At 39.5% G+C, this 14,850-nt stretch overlaps 1 protein-coding gene across 3 annotated transcripts in view; it reads right to left on the bottom strand.

The window, feature by feature from the left end:
* MPP7 (MAGUK p55 scaffold protein 7) overlaps window positions 1-14,850 on the bottom strand; it is a 229,872-nt gene that overhangs the window by 151,897 nt on the left and 63,125 nt on the right. For all 3 annotated transcript variants that reach the window (XM_036453195.2, XM_036453239.2, XM_045585883.1), the window contains one exon: window positions 4,877-4,995. In XM_036453195.2, the coding sequence (XP_036309088.1) occupies window positions 4,877-4,995 (119 nt within the window). The remainder of the gene's footprint in view (window positions 1-4,876; window positions 4,996-14,850) is intronic.

Genomic DNA, 14,850 nt, shown 5'->3' with positions numbered 1-14,850 from the left:
TAATATCAAAGGTTAAAAATACAAGAAATTATGGTGGGAGGTGTGTGGAGAGCAGGTACATAAAAGCTATCTGTACCACCTGATCAGTTTTTCTATAAATCTAAAAAAGTCTATTAATTTAAAACAATCCAATGGAATGGAAGGAAATGGGCAAAAAATCCAAGCATACATTTTACCAAATAGCCAATAAACACATGAAAAGATGTTTAGCAACATCTTAATTATATATATTATATAGTCATAAAGAAAATGCTAATTAATAACCACAGTAAGCTATATCACACCCACTAAGATGGTCACAATAAAAAAGTCAGATAAAAATAGTGTTGGTGAGCCCTAAGTAGTTTAGCTCAGTGAATAGAGTGCAGGCCTGAAGACTGAAAGATCCCAGGTTTGATTCTGATCAAGGGCATGTACTTTGTTGCAGGCACATCCCCAGTAGGGGGTGTGCAGGAGGTAGCTGATCGATATTCCTCTCTCACCATTGTTTCTAACTCTTTGTCCTTCCCCCTTCCTCTCTGTAAAAAAATCAATAAAGTATATTTTTTTTAAATAGTGTTGGTGAGAATAGACAGAAATAGAACCTTCATATACTGCTAATGGGGATATAAAATGGTGTAGCCACTTTGGAAACAGTCTGGCAATTCTTAAAAATGTTAAATATAGAGTTACCATTTGACCCAGCAATTCCACTCCTAGGCATACACCCATGAGAATTGAAAACATGACCACACAAAATCTTGTACAAAAATGTTCTTAGTAACATTACCATAATAGCCAATATGTGGACACAACCTGAATATCTATGAGCAGAAAAAGATATAAACAAAATGTGGTATATACTAGTATGCATACAACAGAATACTATTTGGCCATAAAAATGAATGAAGTACTGATATATTTTATGAGGTAGATTAACCTTAAAAACATTAAGCTAAGTGACAGAAGCCAGTCACTAAAAAAAGGCCCAAAACACTTCTGGGCAAGATGGCAGTGTACATAAATGCAGCACTCACCTCCTCCTATAACCATATAAAAAGTAAAATTAACTACAGAACAACCAAGATTCAGATGTGCCTGAAATCTGGCTAAATGGAGATACAGAACATGCTAACCCTACACCCACACGTGGCAGATAAAAATGGGAGGGATATTGCTCTGGCCAGATGACTCAGTTGGTGGAACATTATCCAGTACATCAAATGGTGGAGACTTCAACTCCAAGTCATAGCACATAGTTAGGTTACAGGTTTATCCCAAGTCAGGGAATGTGCTCAGGAGGCAGCAAATCAATGTTTCTCTCTCATATAGATTATTTCTCTCTCTCTCTCTCTCTCTCTCTCCCTTTCTCTCTCTCTCTCTCTCCCTCCCTCCCTCTCTCCCTCCCTCCCTCCTTCCCTCCTTTTCTATCTCTATAAAATCAATGAGCATGTCCTTGGGGTGAGAATAGAAAGGGGGAAAAGGAGAGGTATATCTCGGCTGCAAAGTTGTTTCCTGAGGAGCAAGGGGCCATAGCCCCACACCAGACCCCCTAGCCCAGGGTTCCAGAACAATTAAGACAAGGCCTCATAACTTCTGACTGTAAAAACCACAGGGATTGAGGCTGAGAAAGACATAGGGACATAGGGCTGCTGAAGTCCCAGGCAGTTCCTCTTAAATGGCCTCCCCCACTCCTCCGATTCACTCCATCGGAGCTCCAGCACAGGGGCAGCAAGTTGGAAGGCAGCAGAGACATACAGAGGAAATGAATTTTCTGGCATCAGGGTGAGAGCTGGGGAGTGGGGGAGTACTTTCTTCCAGAGAAAAAAGTTTGCAGAGGCCACTGTTCCTTTGATGGGCTCTTCCCCCAAAGAGCTAGCAGGCAGCTGAGTCTACACCAAATTGACTCACACTGTCTGCCCTGCCCTGATAATTCCCTGAGATCCTGTTCCCATTCAACTTTCAGGTCTACTAAAGCTGTTTCCAGTGGTTTTCTCATGTGAAAGGCCTGCCTTGGTTCATGCTTCAGATTTTACTAAAATATCTCAAACAAGCAGCTTCTTAGACAGAGGTCTCAGTGTGTCCCATACCTCTTACTAAGCTGCTTCAAACGCAGCACTAGCACCAGCCACTCTTGTTTACAGCATGGCCTCACCTGGCGATCTCTGAGTCAGGACAGGTAGCAGTCATTGGCAGGACATATGACCCACACAGGGCAGGACACAGGCGATGGCAACCTGGGTCTGTACCTCTGGGGAGGCCCACTAGATAACCCACCCAGTGTGACAGCTTCAGACCACGTCGAAGTATCACCACTGTCAGAGTCACGGTGACAATCAATGAGCCACACTGGCCGGGCGGTTTTTCCATTCTTATATATGACTAGAGGCCCAGCCTGCAATTGAAATTGTGCGAGGAGGTGTCCTACCTCCCGCTATATGAGGAGGCACCCCGCGGGCTGCCACAAGAGTCAAGCCAGATGGCCGCCATGGGCAACCAGGACCCACGTCTGACTTCCCCCGCAAGACCCCCCTGGACTCCCTGCCTGTGTCCACTCGGGGCCGCCAGAGCTGCTGTGCCTGCTCAGGAAGGCCCCCCCATCTCTGTCTCCATCTTCGCTCAGCCCTCACCTACACCCCAACCCCTCCTGTCCAGCTGTCTCATTACAGCATCCCGGCCCAATTTGCATATTACCTCTTTATATATTAAGATATTTCCTAAGTCTTCTTTCAGTACCATTTTTCTTTTGATACTTCAGTAGATGAGTGGATAAAAAAGCTGTGGTACAGTTACTCAATAGAGTACTATGCAGCAGTAAAAAAGAGGGATCTCTCATCCTTTGGGACACCATGGAGGACTTAGAGAGTATTATGCTAAGTGAAATGTCAGTCAGAGAAAGATAAGTACCACATAATGTCACTCTTATTGGAATCTAATGAACAAAATAAACTGACAAAATAGATCCAGAGACATGGAAGCATGCAACAGACTGAGGATTCTCAGAGGGAAGGGGGAGCAGGAGAGGGAAGAGTTCAGCCAAAGAGCTTACATGCAGAAGGGCATAACCCATGGACACAGATAATAGTGGGGTGAAGCCCTGGGGAGGCGACAGCAGAGGGAAGGCAGGTTAATGAGAAAAAAATGGGACCTCTGTAATGCTTTGAACAATAAAGATAACATTTTAAAAGAAAAAAAGGAAAAAAACAAAAACCTTATGTTTAAAACGCAACAGTCAGTGTAACTAAGAATCTTTTTACAGATTGCTTTTATTTTTTAATAGAAATAACAACCATCTCTTACTTTAGTTTCTAGCTCCCACAGACTCAAGTAAAACTCAAAATTTCTTTCAGTTTGCGTTAAATGAGAGAACTGTGATTCATATTTCCAAAGGCAAGAGTGGTATCTCTGTCATTCATTTTGGCCTTTTGCATGCTAAGATACTTAAATTTTAATTTTTCCTTATTACTTAATAATGCTTACTTCCATTTGCTGAACACATATAACAATCAAAGAACTAAGACTTTCTCTGTTTTATTTGAAACTCCCACACAACCTTGTCAACAGATGTTATAATTTCCATTTCATAGGTAAGGAAACTGAGATAGCATCCATTGTTTGGGGCATTTGTACTTAATGATTAAGGGGTAATGATGCCATTTGAAATATATTTTATCCCTCTGTCTAAGTGGATTGAAACAAATCCATACCTACCCAACTTCTACACATTCAACACAGGAATATTTCTATGCTTGCCTCAGTAAGTCATAAACTTCATCCACTATAATCCCAACACTATTTCGTAATACATCTTAGGAGACCAGCTAAACTACCTAAAATTATTCAGAACATAACAATACCTTGGCAATTATATAAAAAGTAAATAAGCATATAAGACATTCTAGGTTTTACATGTCATGCTAAAAATGCCACATAACACTTTCACTTCTTGAGAATTGCCACTGCTTGAGGCACACAAATTTCAAAGGAAAAAAAAGTAATAATTTTCCTGTCCTTTGAAGCAATTGCAATGCAGAAGTTGCTCGCTTTCAAATACTGTAATTCAATTAAAAGCATCTTATCAGAAGAGACAACCATACAGACTTAGTGGAAGTAAGTACAGGTCTGGATATTGTTGAGGCATCATGATATCCTGGCTCCCACAGACTCTAAATTTCTCTCAGTTTGAGTTAAATGAGAGAAACTGCGATTCATATTTCCAGAGGCAAGAGTGGCATATTTTCCAGTAAGTTTCTTGTTCTCATTTTACTATTTTAAGAATTCTGATCACTCCCAGGATTGCTGTGTGGCAAGATCTGAATTCTGGTGACTGATCATTTTCATGACAGGATGCTTTACTAAAACTGTCTCAAAACACTGTTTTTTATTCGTATTTAGCTTCAGTGTATTTATACACAAAATACCACTTCCATGGCATCACGCCAAGAAAAGAAATAGCTTACTAGAATTTCAGTTGACTTTGTTAAAGGAAATTATTTTAAATTAATGTGGCTACTGAACTGCTGCCATCCTTAACCTAAGAAAATATATTCCTTCTAATTTTTGCTATGAACATTTATTTATTTAAGTTAAATTCCAGCTCATGAATGTTGACCATAAAGAGTCTAAACCTTCCTGCTACTATTTCATATTCTTTTTCTAAACAAGGGCAACCACATATTTGCTGCATTAGTATGCACAGCAAAATCACCACCATTAAGTGAAATCATCTATGTATTTTTGGTAGAATCTTTAACAACTTCCACACCCATCAATGAAATGGAACAAGGCTGTTTTGTTTTCAGAGAGCAACAATTTAATCTCTGGTTTACTAGATGGCGCTCAAAATATTTTTCCATATGTTTTTCCACAAAGAGAATCTGACATCAGCATGGTTTACCTTTACCAGTGAATGCAGGCTTTTTTCACCAAACATATCCCAGAGGAAGGTTAGGTCTTCCTGGCTATCCACATGTGGCTGCAGCTGGGCTGGCAGCGCAGCCAACAGCTCATACAGACCTATAAAATGAAAATAAAACACAAAGCGTAATCTTAGAGTGATCTCATTAATTTCACTTAAGGTGTGTGTAAGTGACGGCTGGAACATGTCTTTTTTTGCTGGATTTGTATTCTGGACCATCCAGCAAAAACACTTCTCCAAAGAAGCAAAGGAAGCTTTTTTTATTTTTCAATTCCAAACTCATATGTATTAGTAGGCCAGTTTTTAACTTTCACAGTTGTCAACATTCTACAATCCTCCAAGTTTGCATAACCTGAGACAGAAAATGTGTACAAGCTTTCAATGAAAGAAAAAAAGGCATGCATTCCTTTCCTTAATTGTTATTACATTCCCTCAATGTTAGCCAAAGAGTGAAGTGAGTCACGATTAGGAAAAATTTCTTCCTTAGAAGAACAGAAAATTGATACAGAGGTCCACTAAAAAGGTTTCGTGGTTTCCAAATCATTCCTTATACAGCTTCAAAAACTTCGAATTATTTAATATCCAAAATAAGGTGTAAAAAGGCAGAATAAACCATATTTTATGCTACATTACTGCAGTCACCCACTTTAAAGAAAAAAACAAAAAACACAACAACTATGTAGAACTTAAGTTTACGTTTGTCTCTGACTTGGGGGCTCTGATAGCTCTGAAAATGCGGTTACCAGGCGCTCCCCAATAGACGCTCCCTTGGAGCACAGTAGCGCAGTGTTCCACAGTAGCACACTCATGGCCCATCCATCTCGTTCAGGGGCTGTCAGACTCCTGTCCAAGAAATATTGCAATGGTGCTTGCCCAAGACTCTTCAGGGAGGTGACCTGGCAGAAGTCAATATCAACTCACAGCACATGTTTCATTTCCCAGTGGGATTACATGAGGTAAAAAGGACAAAATTCCTTTTATTTCTGTCTGCTGTCTACAAAAACACCAAGACCTCCTGGGATCTACAACACACGGGACTGTTGTTATTTCTGGTCTGAATAAGTGCTGCTGTTCATCACAGGGACAACTTTACACAATATTTAACAGCAAGGATTGTAGAGTAAATTATAGACAATTGATCATTTTATCTATTACTTTCCTAAAGCATTAAGTATTCTGATAATCAGTAATAATTCACAGCCAAATGCAGTAGTGTCCACTTTGGAAGATAGATATGTAATTTGAAAGATTCGATTAAATTCAAACATTCCTAGGGCTGTATTTGGCCAAAAAGAACTAAAACCTTTAGAGAAAAAAAAAATTATGTCCTTAAGTAGTCTTAGAGTTTTATATTTTTTCCCTTAAAACGCTGACATCCTGCCTAAAATAGCTCTTATTTGCAATTTAGTAAATATTTTAAAGGTATCTCTACACAACTCAATGTAAACAGGGCTCATTTCATGTATGTATACACACACACACACACACATACACACACACACAGTAACCACCACTTCCAAAATCAGTGATTAAGGTCAGAAGTGCAAAATATGAATTATATAAAAAGAAAGAAGAATATCACTATTTTATTACTGACTTCAGGAATAGTAAAAAAAATTACCTAATCCTTGGTAATATGATTAGTTTAAATAAGGGTACTAATTCAACTGAGATATAACTTCCGAGGTATAGCTGTTGGGATTAAATGAGTTAATACATTAGAATAGTCTCTGATACATAGTATTTAATCTGTTTCATATGTAACTCAGTGAGGTTCAGCCATATAATTGATTATATTGTTATTCATCATTACTACTGATATTATTGATTATAATTTATTATATTGTTATAATTGATTATATTGTTATTCATCATTTCTATTACTGAAAATGCAAAAGTTTAAATCAAATAGACCTAAATTCAAACCCCAGGCCTACACTATAGGCATTCCAAATACCTTATCTGAGCCTTGTTTACCTTATAATTTGAAAAAGAAATGGTAGCCTACACTTATGGTAAAATTGCACAGAACAAAATATACACACACACACACACACACACACACACACACACGTACATGTAATATTGGTGAAATCTGAAAAAAAGGTCAATGGATTGTATCAATGACAATTTCCCAGTTGCAAATCTCTACTCTTCTATATAATAAAGATATAATAGGCAAATGGTTATTACGCCATGAAGTGTAATGACCGACCCTGTAATGACCGGATTATGGCTTAGCAGGAGGATGGGGCAGCGAGCTACAAGCAGGTGGCAGAGAGCTACTGGTGAGCTACTGGTGCATGGATTTGTGCACAGGGCTACTAGTAGTTATATAAGAAATTACCATTGGAAGAGGCCAAGTCAAAGGTACACAGGATTTATCTTACAACATGTGAATCTACAGTTATCTCAAAATAAAGTTTAAACCAAAGAAGAAATAGTGGCAAATATGATCATCACAGGAATTCAATGGAACAATGCTCATGAAAGCATTTAGCACTGTGGCTACACAGAGTAGGCACTTGATAGAAAATAATGTTCTTCTTTCCTTAACAGGCCTTCTCTAGAATGAAAATGCCATTTCAATGCAATGGTTCAAAATCAAAACAGCTTAGCTCTACATTTCAGCTGGACACAATACCACACTCAGAAATAAAACCACCCTCATCTTTTACATATGGAAAGTGTTAACTTTACTCAAATAGTGCTTAACTTTTTGTGGAAATAAGTCATATTATGTATAAATTTAAAATAACAATTTCTCCATAAGCCAAAGCTCATAGATCTGAATTTTCTGTTTTTTATAGTTTTATGCAATCCTAATTTTATGCCACCCTAATATGGTACTCTAGTGACAATAGCAGTCATCTCTCTTTAGCTCCCAAATACAGAAGAGATAGGACAGTGCCTACCAAAAAAACTAAAGCAATGGTTGAAAGGGTTTTACTAGTAAATATGTGGTCTCAATGCAGGCAACACAGCCACTCACTTCCACTCAAGCAACTTATATAGGCCCTAGGCACCATCTCAGTCCATGCTTAAACTAGTCCAGTCTAACATGTGCTTTAAAAGACTTCCATATTTAATTCCTAGCGTCCTAATATTGAAGAACACTATCCCAAGTGTTTTTAGTTCTTCAGACTCAGAGAACAAGAATGAAATTTGGATAGCAAGGCATATCTTTAAATTTTTTAATTAAATCTACTTCATCCGTAAACATGAACTGGAATGGTGAAAGTTACCCTATGGTCCTCTGTAGTCATTCAAGCTCCTGAATGCTTCATTACAACGAACACTCATAGTACCTATGAACCAAGTGCTGTTCATGGCTCTACAAGTCTGAGACACATGAGCCCCATCCTGGGGAATTAGTTTACAGTGGCAAGAACAAGCACACAGACTGGTCAATTGGTAAGTGCAGGAAAGGGTTAGACTGCTGTGGCAAAGGCAAGGGAAGTAAGTGGTTAATTCCTTCACAGGAGGAAGGAGACTCAGGAAAGTCTGCAAAGAATAACATCTGAATTGTCTTTAAATGTTACATCCCTAAGGATCAACATTGATGAGTTCTTACATTCAGAATAATACCTTAGTCACTGAGGATACGGCTAGCTATAGGATATTTCACTATCTCTGCCTCAGAGATCTTATATCTTAGATAACACAGAATACCTATCACATACGACCAAACATAAAGCCACCCTGAATATCTCTCTCCTATATGTCCAAGAAAACTTCCAATACTTATCTTCTTCCTGGTAAAATAATTAGATGTTTAAGCTACTAATGAAATATTCAAAGACCTAATTGATTTTCAGAGATGTTGATAAGATACTCATGCCTGTTTAAAATATTTATATTATAATTTAGTTAGAAACACATATTTTTAATTATGTATTAAGTAAAATATTACTTTAGGTAGGTGGGTTTTGCCCCACTTGCACATTTCATGCAACCATTTTGCTTAAATTATCCACAATGACTTCCCCATTATAAGTGCCACTTGCAGAGCTAAAACAGATCGTTTTTACTTCTAGTTAAATTATCTGATTTATAGCATTTTTTTGAATTTTGTGGGAGATGCTTTCAATAAGAATCTGGGTAAAGCAGACTGTTGGGTTTTTTGTTTGTTTGTTTGTTTGTTTGTTTGTTTTTCATTTGTCCTGTAGCTCTATGTTTTCTTTCTCCACAACAAAACCATTTAATTACTCTTTAAATATCTTCAATCTTTGCAAATCTGAGCTTTTTAACACCCTATCCAAGGAATAAGGAGAAAATCTGGCTTAAATGTCTTTGACTCCTTTTTTCTTTTAAATAATTTTGCCAGTGCTCTCTCAATAATCCCCTCAAAATAAGAATTTATGTTATATGAGAATAACTGTGGTTTCTCCATTCAATACATTTTTGTGTAACAGAGAAAGCTTTCTATAAAGATTTTTTAAGGACTTGAATAGAAAGCAGCTCTCTCTTTTTGGAGAGATCCCTTTAAAGGGGAAAAAATTTCTCTTTAATTTGGGTACATTTGATAGAAGACACTGTCAAAGATGCACATAAAGAATTTCAATTAAATTGTTTCATAAAAATGTTCTATCAAAGAAAAAGTAATATTTTTAAATAACTGAGAAAAGAAAGCAACAACTAAAATACATGAGGGGTTATTTAATTAGTATGTATAATAATAATTATAACAATTTTAAAAAGAGAGGAATAAATAAAAGTCAGAAGCCATAGTAGAGCTAAACCGGATGTGAAGTAGGATCTGAGGAAAGGAAAATAGGGCCCAGAGGGAGCACTCTAGGAAGGAGAATACCCAGGTGAAAAGAGAGCAATAAATAGGTAAACCCATAGATTCTTAAATGCACTGAATTTCTAGAAGAATGAAGAAGAGTGAGTACTCAAACCTAAATTTCTGCTTTGTGTGTTTATATCAGTCATGGTCCAATGTGGAGACTAGGGCTATGCAGTAATTTAAACAGAGTTTAATATAAATAATTATTAACTGTTATGGGGATCATCTAAAAATAGTAAAGAAAAATATCAAGAATACCTAGGGCTGGAGGGATGCCTCAGAAGGAAACATCTTGGAAGAGGTGCTCTCATCCCAAGAATAGGATTCAGAGCTTGTTGGAGAAGGTGTGAGTACTGTCAACTAGCTGCTGGGTCCCCCTGAGTCAAAGCTTGTCCACTGTCACTGAGCCAGCAGCAAACACCAGGGTTCAGGCAGGAATTGCTTCCACAGGGGTGTGTGAGTGTGTGTGTGTGTGTGTGTGTGTGTGTGTGTGTGTGTGTGTGTAAATAACTTGAGCAACAAGAAACCACAGCCAGGACTGAAAAGCCAAGATAATCGCTATGGGAGCAGATAAGCAGAAAAGTGGGAAAGTGACTGATAGCAGAAACCACCCCTCTCGCCACCCAGAAACTGATCTCTGGGGTGCCTGAGAAGCTAACTGGGAATCTATCTATTCCCAGAGGTGTCACTGAGACTCAAAAGTAAACTGCACCAGGTGCCACTAGAACTTGAAGGGGTAAGTACCATTGCATGCTTCCCACATGCTGCCAGCAACCCCATAGAAGCATAAAGAAACAAATGTAAAAACACCAGGACAAGGAAGAGCCACCTGCTCCCTCTGGAGTGTTCCACTAGTGCCCTCTCCTGACAAAGCTTAGCATCATTCCAGATGCAAAAAATATTTAAAGGGCCCAGCTTAATTTTCAGAGTAGGCAATGAAGTACAAATTTGGAGCTGAGAGGCAATAAAATGATAACTAGCTCAATATCTATACGTAGATTTAAATGTATGTGAGGAGGAAGGTCTCTTAAATTTTTAGGGGAGGTATGTGCCTTTTTTAAACATATTTTTATTATTTCAGAAAGGAAGGGAGAAGGAGAGAGATAGAAACATCAATGATGAGAGAGAATCGTTGATAGGCTGCCTCATGCATGCCCCACACAAAATCTGGGCATGTGTCCTGACAGGAAATTAAACTGAGACCTCCTGTTTTCTAGGTTGATGCTCAACCACTGAGCCATGCCACCCAGGCAAGAGATGTTGCCTTTTTGCTTTTGTCTAATGTGGCTTTCAGTTATTTGGTAGTGGTGACACAATAAAAAATATTTAAAATGCGATTAGGGAAAGTAAAGGTTTTACTAATATAGATTTTAAAGGGGAACTCCTAAATTAAAGGTTTGTATTTACAATGCTTGCCTATTTTAATAGTATGCTATGCCTGAACATAACAGCTGTTAGAGAACTAAGACAAAGTTCTAAGTCCACAGGTGAAAAGAAAAACAAAAACACTCTTGCCTATCAAAATATCATTCTCTTAACTTCAACCTCCTCAAAAATGCATCTATACTATAAAAAAAAAGGGTAATATGCTAATTAGACTGGACATCTTCTGTACGTCCTTCCAGACAAAGCCATGGTGGTGGGGACAGAGTCAGAGGTGGTTAGAGGTGATCAGGCTGGCAGGGGAGCAGTTAGGGGTAATCAGGCAGGCAGGAAGAGGTGATTAGGGGTAATCTGGCAGACAGGGGACCAGTTAGGAGCATCAGATAGGCAGGAAGGCAGAGTGGTTAGGGATGATAAGCAGGCAGGAAAAGGGGTTAAGGGAGCTCAAGCAGGCAGGCAGGTGAGCAGTTAGGAGCCAGCAGTCCCAGATTTCAAGAGGGGCCCTGGACTGGAGAGGGAACAGACCGGGCTGAGGGACTTCCCCTCTCCCATGCACTACTTCTGTACACCAGGCCTCTAGTAGTATTTATAAAAGAGGAGAGAGATGTGTGGTTTTCAACATTAAAGAAAATAATCCCTAAAAGTAGAAAAATAACACAAAGTACATACTGGGCTAAAATACTAGGGGCTAAGGAAAGTAGTATAGTAATATGAGCTAATTGCAAGATGCAAAGATTTTTTTTTTTAATATAGATGTTGTAGCATTTAGACAGATGTTAGCAGAGCAAGGATGATGGGCCAGATATAGAAGCTCACCAGGGTGGAAAGCCCCAGGTGGGACCTCACCCCCAGGGAGACTTTTCCTCTCCCACACTGGTTTGTATTCCTGGCCTTTCCTCTATAGAAATAACATTTAGACATCAGTTGTATTTCAGTTCCAGGCCCATATAAGCAACCAAACCAGCCATGGCTGATATCAGGACTAGCAGCATGGAACTATGACTGCCTGCCCTGGTGCCAGCCAATCAATCAGTGGAGATCACTACCCCAGAAGGACACACCTGGGAAACTGCTGAATATTCTATTGAGATCTTCCTCTGGGACCTCCCCTAACATTTCCACCATAAAACCCTTAGGATGGAGGACCAAGAGCACTCTCCCTTCCCAGAGTACATCTGTGCCTTGTGCCTTGTACCTTTTCTTTTCACTTCCTCCCTCTCCCATCCTGCCACAGGCACATTACCATTGGCTTCCACTCTCCCAAGCTCCAAGGGACCTTCCTTTACCTCTGTAACTTGTTTCCTAAGACGGTTTCTTCTAGAAATTACTCTATCTACCTCTATAATTTATCCAATAAACATTCTCTTAGTTTGGGTCTGGATTCTGTGAATTCTTTCCTTGCTAGACCCAAGTACCAAGGTTGCTAAACCCAGGTTTAATCTGACCCCGGGGTCAGGCACCTGGTGCTGTTCTTGCCGCCTACTATACGGTACATACCAGGTGTACATGAAGTTAACACCTTCAGTTAATAATGTGGATTTTGTAATCAAAGAAAACGTGAAAATTTCAAGAGAAACATAAAAAGTATTTTATTCAAAGTAATGTCCATCACTAGCGATACTTTCTCCCCATCTTTCAGGTAATTTGTGGATTACCATCCCAATAGAACTTTTATTGTTTTGAGGCAAACCATTCAGAGACCAATTTTCCATTTCTTCATACGTTTTGAGTGCTGCTCAGAAAGTACGTGCCATAGATCGGAACAAGTGGTAATCTGAAGGAGCAAAGTCTGGTGACTCATGCAGTCAATGTTGATGGTTGACCCGGATCAATCCATGATTTTGTGCACTTGGGATTCTCAAAATAAATCCATTTTTCATCACCAGTCACAATTTGATACAAAAAAGACTTCGTTTTGTGCTGTTGAAGTAATATTTTACTGATGGCTTGTTAATCTTCCATTTGTCTTTCATTAAGTTGGTATGGCACCCATTTTTCTTCCTTTAAAATCTTTCCCATTGCTTGTAAACAATTGCAAATTGTTGAGCAATGTTTAATCTTCCAACAAGTTGTCTTGAGTTTGACATGCATCTTTATCCAGTAATGCTTCGTAAATGTTGGTCTTCAAACTTCTTCGGTTGACCTGGACATTCTTTGTCTTTCACATCAAAATCATCACTTTGAAAGCATTTAAACCAACATTCGCAAGTATCTTGAGATGGAGCATGTTTACCATAAGCTTCCCAAAGTTTCAGTAGCACTTTTCTTCAAAATAATAAATTAAAACTTCCCGCAAATGCTCTTTTTTGGGCACAAAATTCAATAATTTTAAACGTAAAAATGTCTATGAAGTTAACACCTTCAGTAAATTTGACATATAAAGTTTTGAAGCTTGTCAATACAACAAAATAGCATACATATCAAATTGCATATATATCTGCATATGTATAATTCCATCTGTTGAAAAAAATTAACATTATTAACACCTGGCATTTTGGAGAACCAAGACATAACGTAGATAGATGTTGGCACTCACCACCTCCCACAACCACCTCAAAATTAAAACTAAAATACAGAATAACCATTGTTCAAAACCACCTTATATATGGTTAATGGAAATCTTACACTAAGGAAATAAAGAAAGCACATGGAGAATGGTAAGATGGGGGAAGGCCTCCAACCGGCTGGCCCAACACCCATGTATGGTGTCCTTTTAATCAGAAGAGATATCTCAGCTGCCGAGGCCTCTTATGAGGAGCAAGGAGTCCCAGCCCAACACCAGACCTCTCAGCCCAGGCTTCCAGTGCCTGGAAGAGAAGCCCTCAAAACTTCAGGCTGCAAAAATCAGCAGGAATTGTGGATGCGTAACACAGAAGCTGCTGGAGACCTAGGCAGTTCCTCTTTAAGGCCTGGCACATGAACTTACTTGGTCTCACTCCCTCTGAGCTCCAGCACTGGGATAATGGCTTGGGAGAATGGAGGAACTGGACTGTCTGGCATCAGAGTAAGAACTTGAAGGCGGCTTTCTCCCAGACAGAGGTGCTTGCAGGGGTCAGTGTTCCTATGCTGAGACCTCCCCGATGGCAGACTTGACTGGCAGCCATATCTGAGTTTCCATCAGCCCAGCTCACACTGTTCCCTCTAGCCTAATGATTCTCTGAGATCTCAGCCCATCCAATTTTAAGCCCCACCCACGCTGTTTTTAGTGGCTTTAGACTTTCCTAAAATCTCTCAAACAAGCAAGCAGCTTGCCTCATACCTATCAATAGGAGGCTGAAGACCTAGCACTAGCGTCCACACTAGACCCTTCACAGCTTGGCCTTGCTAGGACACTTCCAAGCCCAACATAAGAAGCAGCTATCTGTAGATATCTCTGTAGCTCCTGCTGTGTAGCCCTTGGCAATGGCTGACTTTGCACCTCCCTGGAGGCCACAGAGTCAGTGCACCCAGGGGACAGCTTCAGACCATACCAGATCACAACTCTATACATTCATAAGTGACACACTCCAGGGGCAGACTCAGTGAGCATTAATGTCCCACTGAAGCAAGTCCTGCTGCATATGGGTGTCTCCTGCACAGCAGCTCTTTCCCTGAAGTTCCAGCTAGTCCTCACAGCCAGTTCTTCCCAGTGATGCCAACAGCAATCAAGGCTCAATTACAAGACTATACACACATCCCACACAAGGGTATAACTAGAGTGCCAAGCTCAGGTGACTGGGGAGGCTGAGTCACTTGGGCCCTACAAGACATCTACTACACAAGGCCTACTCTACCAATTCCG

Source organism: Pipistrellus kuhlii, unplaced genomic scaffold, assembly GCF_014108245.1.
Source record: "Pipistrellus kuhlii isolate mPipKuh1 unplaced genomic scaffold, mPipKuh1.p scaffold_m20_p_1, whole genome shotgun sequence".
In the NCBI taxonomy this organism is placed as follows: domain Eukaryota; kingdom Metazoa; phylum Chordata; class Mammalia; order Chiroptera; family Vespertilionidae; genus Pipistrellus; species Pipistrellus kuhlii.
Note: the sequence above shows the minus strand (reverse complement) of the source record. Positions and strands in the feature narration are given on the sequence as shown.